At 45.4% G+C, this 13,040-nt stretch overlaps 1 protein-coding gene across 1 annotated transcript in view; it reads left to right on the top strand.

Moving 5' to 3' along the window:
- LOC105497427 (NIPA magnesium transporter 1) overlaps positions 1-10,842 on the top strand; it is a 34,030-nt gene extending 23,188 nt beyond the window's left edge. The window contains exons 4-5 of the mRNA XM_011768507.3: positions 1,611-1,771; positions 5,548-10,842. Coding sequence (XP_011766809.1) covers positions 1,611-1,771; positions 5,548-6,059 — 673 coding nt within the window. The 3' untranslated portion in view covers positions 6,060-10,842. The remainder of the gene's footprint in view (positions 1-1,610; positions 1,772-5,547) is intronic.
- Positions 10,843-13,040: the final 2,198 nt, after the last annotated feature.

Below are 13,040 nucleotides of genomic sequence, written 5' to 3' on the forward strand. Positions count from 1 at the left end.
AGCTACTCGGGAGGCTGAGGCAGGAGAATCGCTTGAACCCGGGAGGCAGAGGTTGCAGTGAGTTGAGATCGCACCACTGCACTCTAGCCTGGGTGACAGAGTGAGACTCTGTCTCAATAAATGAATGAATGAATGAAAATGGCACTGTCCTCTGGTATTCCACAATGGAGTAAGAGATGATTTGGCCTTATGGCTCATACTTTCCCCTTTGGTGCATGGCAGCCCTTTCCCACCTTGTCATAGTCCACCCTGTTCCAGGCCAGTTCCAGGCCCACTTCTTGCCCTGTGAGCCCCCTGCGTTTCTGGCTTCTACTTTTTTCAGCAGCTACTCAATGGAGCTTCTCTATTCAACATCTAGTCGTGTATTCGTATGTCTTTTGTTGTTTCTTTCAGTGATGACGCTTCTTTCCCCAACGACACTGTTGGGAGCTTCTTAAGAATAGGCTGTCTAGGGACAAGGATGTGAAGCGGTACAAGGGAAAAGCAGGCCGTTGAGGACCTGCAGGTGTGTCACCACCATGCTTGTATCTCTTGTTAGCTTTGTGGCCTTAGGTTCAATGCTGACCCTTTCTGAGGCTCAAGTTTCCTTATTTTTAAAATAATGTTACAGGAAGTAAGCCGGTCCGTACCTGAGCCTGGTATGGCCTCCTGGACGTTCCTGTTTTCCGACCGTCTTCAGCACAGACATGAGTAAAGTGAGAATGACCAGTCCGGTGACTTACTGAGGGCAAGGTGTTCCAATTCAGATTGTATACTGATAACTACACAGGGGAATAAGAGAAGAAACACGTTAGCAGCCTGAAGATTGTAGATGTTATTGAAGAATGCATTAGTAATGTGACCACTTTTTAAAAGTTTTCAGTGTTAGAGGAAATAACCACCCCTACTACTTCTACTATACTGCAATTACTGTTAGCATGTTTATTTTTTCTTTTGTTTGTGCTTTTTTCACTTCTTTTGTGTTTTCATCCTGCATTACTTATAATTATTTTGACAGTTTTTGCACCCTACTTTTCCACGTAGCATAGATATTAGTATTTTTGATTGGTTCCTTTTATAAGTAAGGAAGCATTGCTTTTATTTTTGGTCAATCATAAAACTTTTTATACTCTGATATATTTTGTATGTGCTGACATAGTAATATAGTGGTGTAAGTAATGTGTATCATTAACTACGTAGTGGTTATACATGGAATTGGTGTGAAAATCCTGGCCAGGCATGATGGCTCACACCTATAATTCCAGCAGTTTGGGAGGCCAAGGCAAGAGGATTGTTTGAGCCCAGGAGTTTGAGACTTGCCTGGGCAATCCAGTGAGACCCAGTCTCTACACAAAATTTTTTAAAAATTAGCCGGGTGTGGTGGCATGCACCTGTAGTCCCAGCTACTCCAGTGGCTGAGGCAGGAGGATCACTTGAGCCCAGGAGTTTAAGCCTGTGGTGAGCTATGATTGCACACTGCACTCTAGCCTGGGCAACAGAGTGAGAGGTGGTCTCTTAAAGGGAAAAAAAGAAGAAAAAGAAAATGGTTTTTCTAGATAAAATATCTGCTATTAGAAGAAAGGTCAGGTAATTTGATTTAACCTTGAATGATTTCTCTTTTTTCAATAAAGGTCCATTTTAGCTTCCTATCTCCTGAAGGAAAAGCTCAACATCTTGGGCAAGTTGGGGTGCCTGCTAAGCTGTGCAGGCTCTGTTGTGCTGATTATCCACTCCCCAAAGTCTGAGAGTGTGACGACTCAGGCTGAACTGGAGGAGAAGCTGACCAACCCAGGTAATTCCTTTCTAGCAGCACTGCCAAGAAAGTTTGCACTAGGAGTCCCAACTTTTTTAACCACGTCTTCAAATTGGACCCTTCCTGGCAGGGCAGAGGAACCGTGTGTCCACCCTGATCTGTTACTGTAGATCTGCGTTCTCTGGGCACGTGCGTCAGTGGGCTGCGCTCACAGGCTGGCCCTCTGCCCTCACCCTCCTTCCTGATCCTCACGTCCTGGGGGGAGCCTCCGTGGCCTGGCATTCCTTCAGGTTCTCTTCTGGGACCTTGTGCATGGGCACCTTCCCTTCCCACAGTGGCTCCCCTTGGGCCACCCTCCCAAGTCTGACTGCCACCCGCCCCTCCCCACATGCCTTTCCTGGTGTGCCCGCTCTGTCTCCACCTCAGCACTTCGCTCCCTCCAGCATGAAGCTCTGTGAGGACAAAGGCCTGGCATCTCTTACGTTTAGATTCCTCATATAGCCCTGTTTATATATTTTTTGACATAATTTCTTTTTTTTTTTTTTTTTTGAGACAGAGTCTCACTCTGTCGCCCAGGCTGGAGTGCAGTGGCGCAATCTCCGCTCACTGCAAGCTCTGCCTCCCGGGTTCAGGCCATTCTCCTGCCTCAGCCTCCCGAGTAGCTGGGACTACAGGCACCCGCCACCATGCCCAGCTAATTTTTTTTTGTATTTTTAGTAGACACAGGGTTTCGTCGTGTTAGCCAGGATGGTCTCGATCTCCTGACCTCGTGATCCGCCCACCTTGGCCTTCCAAAGTGCTGGGATTACAGGCGTGAGCCACTGGGCCCGTTCTCTTTTCTTTCTTTTTTTTTTTTTTTTGAGTGCATTAAAAACTACTCTCTACATGATTACAATAGACTTAAAGTATAGATTTCACTGTAAGTAGGCTACCCTGTGTTGCTTACCAACAAGTTTAGGCAGGTGCCAGCACAAAACTGCCTCCACATCAGTTTGCTGGTTTTCTTGTCCAGCAAGTGTGGATGTCCACACCCTCTTTTGCATGTTCACACCCTGGTTTGCTTGTTCACACTCGCTAGTTTTCTTGTGCACACTCGCTGGTTTTCTTGTGCACACTCGCTGGTTTTCTTGTCCTCACTTGCTGATTTTCTTGTCCACACTTGCTGGTTTGCATAGCCACACCCTGGTTTGCATGTTCACACCCTGGTTTGCATGTCCACACCCTGGTTTGCATGTCCACACTCACTGGTTTTCTTGGCCACATTCGCTGGTTTTCTTGTCCACATTCGCTGGTTTGTATGTCCACACTCGCTGGTTTGCATATCCACACCCTGGTTTGCATGTCCACACCCTGGTTTGCATGTCCACACCCTGGTTTGCATGTCCACACCCTGGTTTGCATGTCCACACCCTGGTTTGCATGTTCACACCCTGGTTTGCATGTCCACACCCTGGTTTGCATGTCCACACCCTGGTTTGCATGTTCACACCCTGGTTTGCATGTCCACACTCACTGGTTTTCTTGTCCACACTTGCTGGTTTTCTTGTCCACACTTGCCGGTTTGCATAGCCAGCAGTTCCCAGCCCTCTCAGGTCCATTTGTGATCTTGGAATGGGTTTCACAGAGAACACAACCTCCTTATACACGTAATTTCAAACCGTCAATTTAATGCTCTCACTGTAATATAAAGGAGAAATACCAGGATGATACTTTAAAACAAAACATCCATTTCAATACGTAAATGCTCAGGTTCCCCTACAAGAGAAGACCTGTTGAAGCTGGCCAGCCCCACACCTTGTGAGGAGTGGTTGAGAATCTGGTAGCTGCAGATACAGACTGACAGGAGGTGTCGTGTTATTGACTTGGACACTTGAGGTCTTACCATCAACAAAATGATCCTCAGATGGAGCATAACTCTTTTTTTTTTTTTTTTTTTTTTGAGACGGACTCTCGCTCTGTCGCCCAGGCTGGAGTGCAGTGGCCGGATCTCAGCTCACTGCAAGCTCCGCCTCCCGGGTTCACGCCATTCTCCTGCCTCAGCCTCCCGAGTAGCTGGGACTACAGGCGCCAGCCACCTCGCCCGGCTAGTTTTTTGTATTTTTTAGTAGAGACGGGGTTTCACCAGGTTAGCCAGGATGGTCTCGATCTCCTGACCTCGTGATCTGCCCGTCTCGGCCTCCCAAAGTGCTGGGATTACAGGATGGAGCATAACTCTTAATCAAGCTTTGATCAAAGAAAGAACAATCCTCCCTCAATTTACATGGAAGTGGCATTTCTGAAAAATTCAGCGTATATTAAATCCATGCAAAAATTACTTTGTTTCATACATAAAATTAGTTTCTAGGCTCTGATTATTCTAAGTATGTTTTTCAGTTACAAGCCCAAGGAGACATGCAGAAGTTGTAAGGAGAAAGGGATGATTTTGATGGGAATTGGGGTTGCTGTCTACACATGCCTCTGCCCACTGGGTGCAGCCCCCAATCATTGAAAAACCCACAAATGCCCCCACAGCTTATAGTCCTCCCTCCTGTCCCCAGCCTTACCCCGCCCCCTGGATTTTCAGGTGCTTTTTTGAATCCTTGGAGCATCTTCATTGACTTGCATTGGTTTTTTTTTTTTTTTTTTTTTTTTTTTTTTTTTTTTTTTGAGACGGAGTCTCGCTCTGTCGCCCAGGCTGGAGTGCAGTGGCGCGATCTCGGCTCACTGCAAGCTCCGCCTCCTGGGTTTACGCCATTCTCCTGCCTCAGCCTCCTGAGTAGCTGGGACTATAGGCGCCCGCCACCGCGCCCGGCTAATTTTTTGTATTTTTAGTAGAGACGGGGTTTCACCGTGGTCTCGATCTCCTGACCTTGTGATCCGCCCGCCTCGGCCTCCCAAAGTGCTGGGATTACAGGCGTGAGCCACCGCGCCCGGCCGACTTGCATTGTTAAGAGAATGGTTCTAGGCTGGGCGCGGTGGCTCACGCCTGTAATCCCAGCACTTTGGGAGGCCAAGGACGGCGGACCACGTAAGGTCAGGAGTTTGAGACCAGCCTGGCCAACATGGTGAAACCCTGTCTCTCCTGAAAATATGATAGCCAAGCGTGGCGGCGGGTGCCTGTGATCCCAGCTACTCAGGACGCTGAGGCAGGAGAATCGCTTGAACCTGGGAGGCAGAGGTTGCAGTGAGCAGAGATCACGCTATTTCACTCCATCCTGGACAACAAAGAGCAAAACTCCGTCTCAAGAAAACAAAACAAACAACAAAAAAACGGAGAATGGTTCTGATAGAGAACCGTGTAAACATTTAGGAGCTGTAAATTTTTTTTTTTTTTTTTTTTTTGAGATAGACTCTCGCTTTGTCGCCCAGGCTGGAGTGCAGTGGTACGATCTCGGCTCACTGCAACTCTGCCTCCCGAGTTCAAGCGATTCTCCTGCTTCAGCGTCCTGAGTAGCTGGGATTACTGGCGCCCGCCACCACGCCCGGCTAATTTTTTGTACTTTTAGTAGAGAAGAGGGTTTCACCATGTTAGCCAGGATAGTCTCGATCTCCTGACCTCCTGATCTGCCTGCCTCGGCCTCCCAAAGCGCTGGGATTACAGGTGTGAGCCACCACGCCTGGCTGTAAATGTTTTAACAGTGAAAGTGATGGGAATAATGTTGTGGAATGAAATCAGTGGATCTGGTAAATTCAAGCCGGAGCCCACATGCCCCCCAGGGCTGTGCCGCAGTAGAGGCGGGCGGCGGGTGGGGGCACGGGTGCTGCCCCAGTCTACCTCCTGGGTTGCGGCTGCTGGGCGGCGGCTGCCGGGTGACCGTGTGCCGTCTGTGTTCCAGTGTTTGTGGGCTACCTGTGCATCGTGCTGCTCATGCTGCTGCTGCTCATCTTCTGGATCGCGCCGGCCCACGGGCCCACCAACATCATGGTCTACATCAGCATCTGCTCCTTGCTGGGCAGTTTCACCGTGCCTTCCACCAAGGGCATCGGGCTGGCGGCCCAAGACATCTTGCATAACAACCCGTCCAGCCAGAGAGCCCTCTGCCTGTGCCTGGTGCTCCTGGCCGTGCTCGGCTGCAGCATCATCGTCCAGTTCAGGTACATCAACAAGGCGCTGGAGTGCTTCGACTCCTCGGTGTTCGGGGCCATCTACTACGTCGTGTTTACCACGCTGGTCCTGCTGGCCTCGGCCATCCTCTTTCGGGAGTGGAGCAACGTGGGCCTGGTGGACTTCTTGGGGATGGCCTGTGGATTCACGACCGTCTCCGTGGGGATTGTCCTTATACAGGTGTTCAAAGAGTTCAATTTCAACCTTGGGGAGATGAACAAATCTAATATGAAAACAGACTAGATTGCCACAGGGGCTTGGATGGTTCGAGGAACAGGCGTTGGAGGTGGTTTCTGGCCCCGATTGGATGTGAAGTAGAAGAGGTCCTCGATCATGGTGTTAGAGTTGACTGGAGAGTAACAGGTGGTCTGGTGGACAGCGGGGAGCACGGCTCAGCACCAGAGCAGAGGCCCAGCCAGCCCTCTGCAGCCCAAAGGTGCCCAGCGGTTGCCTGGCACCATCTCTCTCTGATGAGACGAATCTCATTTTCATTTCCATTAACCTGGAAGCTTTCATGAATATTCTCTTCTTTTAAAACATTTTAACATGATTTAAACAGGAAAAGATGGGCTCTTTCTGGTTAGTTGTTACAGGATAGCAGAGATATTTTTACTTAGACTACTTTGGAAATGAGAGATTGTTGTCTTGAACTCTGGCGCTGTACAGTGAATGTGTCTGTAGTTGTGTTGGTTTGCATTAAGCATGTATAACATTCAAGTATGTCATCTAAATAAGAGGCATATACATTGAATTGTTTTTAATCCTCTGACCAGTTGACTCTTCGACCCCCACCCCCACCCAAGACATTTTAATAGTAAATAGAGAGAGAGAGAAGAGTTAATGATGGAGTGTTCCACTGGCAGGATGACTTTTCAATAGCTCAAATCAATTTCAGTGCCTTTATCACTTGAATTATTAACTTAATTTAACTATTACTGTGTATATGTTCTTAGATTAGAATAATGCAACTTCCTTGAGTATGCTTTAATATTTCAATATTCAAGTTATAAATGTATAAGGCAGTTAGAAATAATACAGTCACGTGTCACTTAATGACAGGGAAACATTCTAAGAAATGCATTGTAAGGTGACTTTATTGTGTGAACATCATGGAGTGCACTTACACAAACCTGGATGGGCCACCTATTACCCACCCAGGCCAATGGCACAGCCTGTTGCTCCCGGGCTACGCACCTGTACGGCATGTGACTGCACTGAATACTGCAGGCAGTTGTAACACAGTGGTGAGTATTTGTGTTTTCAGACACACGAAGGGTACAGTAAAACTGTGGCATTATAATCCAGTGGGACCACCCACGTGTAAGTGGTGTGTCTTTGACAGAAACATGGTTACGTGGTGCATGACTGTATATTCATTGGAAGATAGTCAAGACTAAAGACACATTAGAGCAAATGGACCCACTTAACATGTGATTATTGTCCAATTAAAGACAGTTGATTTAAGTAGCATGAGGTATTATTTGTATTCAATCTATGTACCTGGGATCCAGTATCGAATAGATCCACATTCTTTATCAGCAAGCATTTATGGCCATTCAGAAGAAATAAATTAGGTAACTTGATAATAAGGCTAAGTGGGAGAAAACCTGTTCAACAGCTCATAAATCAAGTACCCTGTCACACAGGAACAGGTTAAAGGACACAATTGAGGTTAGGCTAGTTTCTACAGACTGCAACACAACAGTTTACAAAAGAATTTATAACAAAAAGCCAATGGATGTAGCCGTCTCCTTGTTGTTTGCAATGGCAGAGCGTCCTGGAGTTCCTTATCTAACCTCTCATTATATGTCTTAATTGCAAAAGAGCCATTAATTATGCCAGTATTTGAATCAAAGAGGTCATTCTCTGTAATGTTCCCATCCATGTGTTCCAAATGGGAGCAAAGCATGAAGTGATGCAAATATTTCACCACGGTATCATGTACTTTATGGCCAGTGTTTTATCTCAGTGGGGGACTATGCCAAGTTGAAAGATGGGTTTGGGTCCAGTGGATTAGGTGAAGTAGAACATAAAATTTAATAATACCCAATTAAAGTTCCTCAGGAAAAAATGTGGTTTTGTAGGCAAAAAGAACATTTCTAAAGTCTCAAGGAATAGCTTCCTAAAGTGTTGAGTGAAGAGGCTAAATAAAATGAGACTAGTTTAATATATAGAGAAAAATCCTTTATGAATTAAAAGTGTGCGTGATGACCATGAGTTGTCAGTGATTTGTGAACTAAGAGCAGCAACAAAATTGTTTTTAAAAATTGTAAATCCTCTCTTAATGGATGGTTAGCAAATGCTCAAAGTCCATTAGCAGGTTTTGTTTTTTATCATCAGTGCTTTTAGGAACTTTGTGAAAATGTAACGTAGCAGTATCAATATACTTTTAGGCATAAAAAATAGTTTCCTAGGTAAGGAGTGTGAGATATTCAAAGAATACACGTGGCTAACAAGTTCACGTGTCACATGAAAATTATCACGTTTGTGTCGCTACAGCTTTCGTGTGAAATTTAGTTTAAATGCAGCTGTTGGTGTACCTTAGTATAATTTTAATCCACAATTACACCATTGATACTGAGAGGTGATACCTGATGATCTGCTCTATAACTTTCTTAAAGTGAAACAAAATCTCAAAGTATTAATAGCTCTTTTCCCCTTGAAGGTGACTGGTCCTGGGACAGTTACAATCTTTCAGGTTTACCTCTGTTCAGCAGATACTTCAGTAGGATACACAGCTTTTCTTCCAGTGAAACAAAGTTCATATTATCCATTGTTTTTCAAACACGTGACACCAGCCTCAAAGTAAATGACATGACCAGTGGTTGAACAGTCTAATTTTCAAATTTAATATAGAGCATATAACTTCTGATTGAATAGTATTTATTTAAAAAATTTATGTTTTCATCATTCATTTGGAAATGAAAAAAAGAAAAAAAGCCCCGAAGTGAGAACTTTGGGGGAGGGCCTAGAACCTGGATCGATCTCTTAGTAGTCTTTCCAAACGCAAATGTACTTGAAATATTTTCATTATTATACTCTTCTTTGAAAAAAAAGATGCTTACTGTATACTTGTTTTCAGGCATCCTCTAAAATCAAAGGTTTTGATCACAATGTGCAGATTTCCTCTTGATAGATACTTAAATAGGCCATTTCTCTCCTCTTCTTGGGCAATGCCTTGTTTTCTCAAACTCTGAATATTTGCATTTGAAGAGATTGCTTCCTGTTCTGCTCATTAATCAAAGGTAGGGCCAATTAAGGATTCTAACCCTAACCCAGCACCACAGAGCACCCCCCCCCCCAGCATCTTCCCGGTTGGCAGGAGGATGCCATCTCTGTGGAGAAGGTGCTGGGGAGAGCGGTCCTTCCCCTGCCACATGGAACAAGGCCCTGCCCATGCTGGGGACCTTGGGGAGGAACCCAGTGTTCTGGTGGCCTTGCTCAGCCCTCATTGCCGTGTTTTCCTATTAGAATGTTAGTGGAATATACTTTGCAGCTCTTTGTTCAGCAATAAGGAAAACTCTTTCAATTCCTGCTCTTCAAGCCAATTTGCTCCACCCAGTTGTCCTTCCAGAAGTTCATCCCAGCAGGAATATGTTGGTGTTTGCTCTTCTTTGGGGTTCACATCTGTTTTCTGATAGAAGTGAGCACCGTTCACTTGTGCCGTCGTCTTGCATTCCTTCTTCCTAGACGACTCAGCTCTTTGTAAATGTTGTGCTCAACTTCCAGGGGCCAGTTCTAGACTTGGGAGATGCAGTGTCTCCCAGGTGTGCACGGACACCTGGTCCGTGGAAACAGGTGTGATGGGGACAGGCTGCTGCCCTTCTGTCTGGTGGGGAGATTCCTCTTTTTCAAGCTGCTCCGCTAACCCAGAAGAGGGGAGAGACTGTTCCCGTGGTTCCCAGAGCCCCTCCCATCGCACCGCTCTGACGCCTGCTGGATCCTGACTTAGGCTTCCTGCCACCAAGCAGGAAACTAGAAAGAGAACATTTCAGTTTAAGGTCTGTTCCCGACGGCATGGATTAGCTTCCGTGCTCTGAAGTTGTCCTTTTCATGGTGTCTGACACCAAGGAGGTTGTTCGCCCATCAGGCAGGATTGGATGGAGTCTTGGTGTTTTGCCTACTCAGGGACCAAAAATGTGTCATTGACTCCTTAACAGGGACCTTCCTCCCAAGGACATATCCGTGTTCATTTTTCATCAGTTTTACTCATATTCATAGGTAGATTCTGTTAATGTGAGTTGGAAAGAAAAGACCAATTTGCACACCAGTCACACACAAGACAGTTTTTCATATAAAATACCTCAATTTTTTGTATTCCTCATTTCCACCTCACAATTGTACTGGTGGTGAATTTTAAGGGTCTGTCCTTTAGCTTATAGGTGATGTTTCACATCTGGCCAGATTCTTATACCTCCCTTGTATACTTGAAAAGGTTCAGAATTACAGGAACAGCAATGAGAATTTGGCCCACTATCACTGCTCATTTGTTTTCATACACATTCCTCACATGCAGGAAAATAATTATATTTTAAGAAAATGTAACTTTGTTACATTAAAATATGTTGTCTAGTAAAAAGTTGATATTCAGTAGAACAAGGATCGTGTAAATAAACATCTATTTCACATGTACCCAAAGCGTTTAAAAAGCAGAGTCCGGGGCCCAGAGCGTGAGCCAGGGAGGAGGAGGATTTTCTTCTTTTCTGTATTTTTCCCTAAATCGTGCAAACATAGGTGAGTCTCTTAACCTTTCTGTGCCTCAGTTTTTCTACCTCTAAAGGGGTGGGATGGTTCTCCCAATTGTTTCTAAAACACCGGCGCTTTCCGCAGCGTTCTGGTGGCCTGAGCTGAGAGCACCGTGTTCAGAAGTGCCCGGGAGTGGCACAGTGGAAACTCCACTTTCACGGACCGTGGAGTCCGCTCGGGACCGTGCTGTAGAACACACAGCCTCACGTGCTGAGAAAGCAAAGGAAGCGCCGGGTGTAAAGTTTGCATGATTCCATGAAGCTTTACTTTTCCTTTTTTTGTTTTAAAAGAAAGGGTTTTATATGTTCTATTGTAAAATATGGAAATTAAACAGGGACTTAAGAAAGCCGCACAGAAAGATCACCTTCCAGTGGCGTGATGGGCTCCTGACATTGGCCGAGGTCTGTATTCTGAAAAAGATTTCATGGCCTGTGAAACACGTGGATTCTGTTACACTGGATTTGGAATAAATGATGCTGAACTTCCTGCTTCCAAGCAGCTCAGCCCTGATGCTGAACTGACACCAGGCGAATGTCAGGGCTCCCAAACCACTAGTGCCAAAGGGTCATGTTGAAAAGTTCAGAATATTTATTTGTCAGAATATAATAATTGCCCCCCACCTTAGTATTTTTGCACTTTACAAAAATTTAGATATTGTTTTTTCAGTGGCTTGAGTGTTTTGCCTTTTCAAAGGATAACTGATTTTCTTGAAAAACGGAGTATAATCGTGAAAGAGAGGAAGATGATAAAAAAAAAAAGTCAAATGTTGATTGGTTGTGTAAAAGTTTTGTCATATAAATGTATTGGGGAGCTTCCAATTAGCATACATAGACACATGTGTCCATGGCTAAGACCTGCTTATATTTTGCTTTATAGATGTAGTCATAGCATGTTGTTAATTGCCTCATGTAAATAAAAAGGCTATTAAGTTTTCCAGTAATATTTATTAATCTGTATGTGTTTTAAAATAAAATAACTTATTTCTAGCTGAACATTTGTTGATTTTTTTTTCCCTTTACTTGAAATGCTCATGTAGTCTCAGGTTCCAGGTCATCCCAGTTCCTCACATTTTTCCTATCCTCTTTTTAGAAATGGGTAGCCTAGGGTGGTGCAGTGGCTCATGACCGTAATCCCAGCACTTTGAGGGACTGAGGTGGGTGGATCACTTGAGGCCAGGAGTTTGAGACCAGCCTGCTCAACATGGTAAAACCCCATCTCTACTAAAAAATACAAAAATTAGCCAGGCATGGTGGTACACACCTGTAGTCCCACCTACTCAGTAGGCTGAAGCAGAAGGATCACTTGAACTTGGGAGGTAGAGGTTGCAGTGAGCCGAGATCACAGCACTGCACTCCAGCCTGGACAACAGAGCGAGACTCCATCTCAAAAAAAGAAAAGAAATGACTAGCCTCTAGATCTCCGTAACAATGTAGAAAATGTCTACCTATGGGCCGGGCGCGGTGGCTCACGCCTGTAATCCCAGCACTTTGGGAGGCCGAGGCGGGCGGATCACCTGAGCTCGGGAGTCCGAGAGTAGCCTGACCAACGTGCAGAAACCTCGTCTCTGCTAAAAATACAAAATTAGCCGGGAGTGGTGGTACATGCCTGTAATCCCGGTTACTCGGAAGGCTGAGGCAGGAGAGAGGTAGAGGTTGCAGTGAGCCGAGATCGCACCACCGCACTCCAGCCTGGGCAACAAGAGCAAAACGCTATCTCAAAAAAACAAAAACAAAACAGGCCAAGTGTGGTGGCTCACGCCTGTAATCCTAGCACTTTGGGCGGCCGAGGCGGGCGGATCACAAGGTCAGGAGTCTGAGACCAGCCTGGCCAACACGGTGAAACCCCATCTCTACTAAAAATACAAAAATTAGCTTGGTGTGGTGGTGTGTGCCTGTAATCCCAGCTACTCTGGAGGCTGAAGCAGGAGAATCACTTAAACCCAGGAGGTGGAGGTTGCAGGGAGCCGAGATCGCACCACTGCACTCCAGCCTGGATGACAGGAGCGAAACTCCGTCTTGGGAAAAAAAAAGAAAACATTTACCTACGCATCTACCTTCGGGAGCAAATCCATGATGTGTGCAGAAATTCTCTATCCTGCGACCATCTCTTGATCCAGTGAAGTGATAGTATTGAATAAAACCAGCTCTATTTCAATATGTTAATAACTTTGACATGTTTTTGAGTTGTATTACATATTATTTTACATTTTTAACCCATAGAAAACGAGACAATCGTAACACATTTTCATACTTCAAGCATCATTAGAAATCTTGTTGCTAGTCTTCTTTAGTGTCCTACAATTGTCTTTGTTGTTTTTTGTTGTTGTTGTTTTTGTTTTGAGAGACAGGGTCTCACTCTCTTAGTCATAGCTCACTGCAGCCTCGAACTCCTGGGCTCAAGTGACCCTCCAGCGTCAGCCTCCCTAGTAGCTAGGACTACAGGCCTGTGCCTGCACACCTGGGTAATTTTTTAATTTGT

This window comes from Macaca nemestrina, chromosome 7 (assembly GCF_043159975.1).
Source record: "Macaca nemestrina isolate mMacNem1 chromosome 7, mMacNem.hap1, whole genome shotgun sequence".
Lineage (NCBI taxonomy): Eukaryota > Metazoa > Chordata > Mammalia > Primates > Cercopithecidae > Macaca > Macaca nemestrina.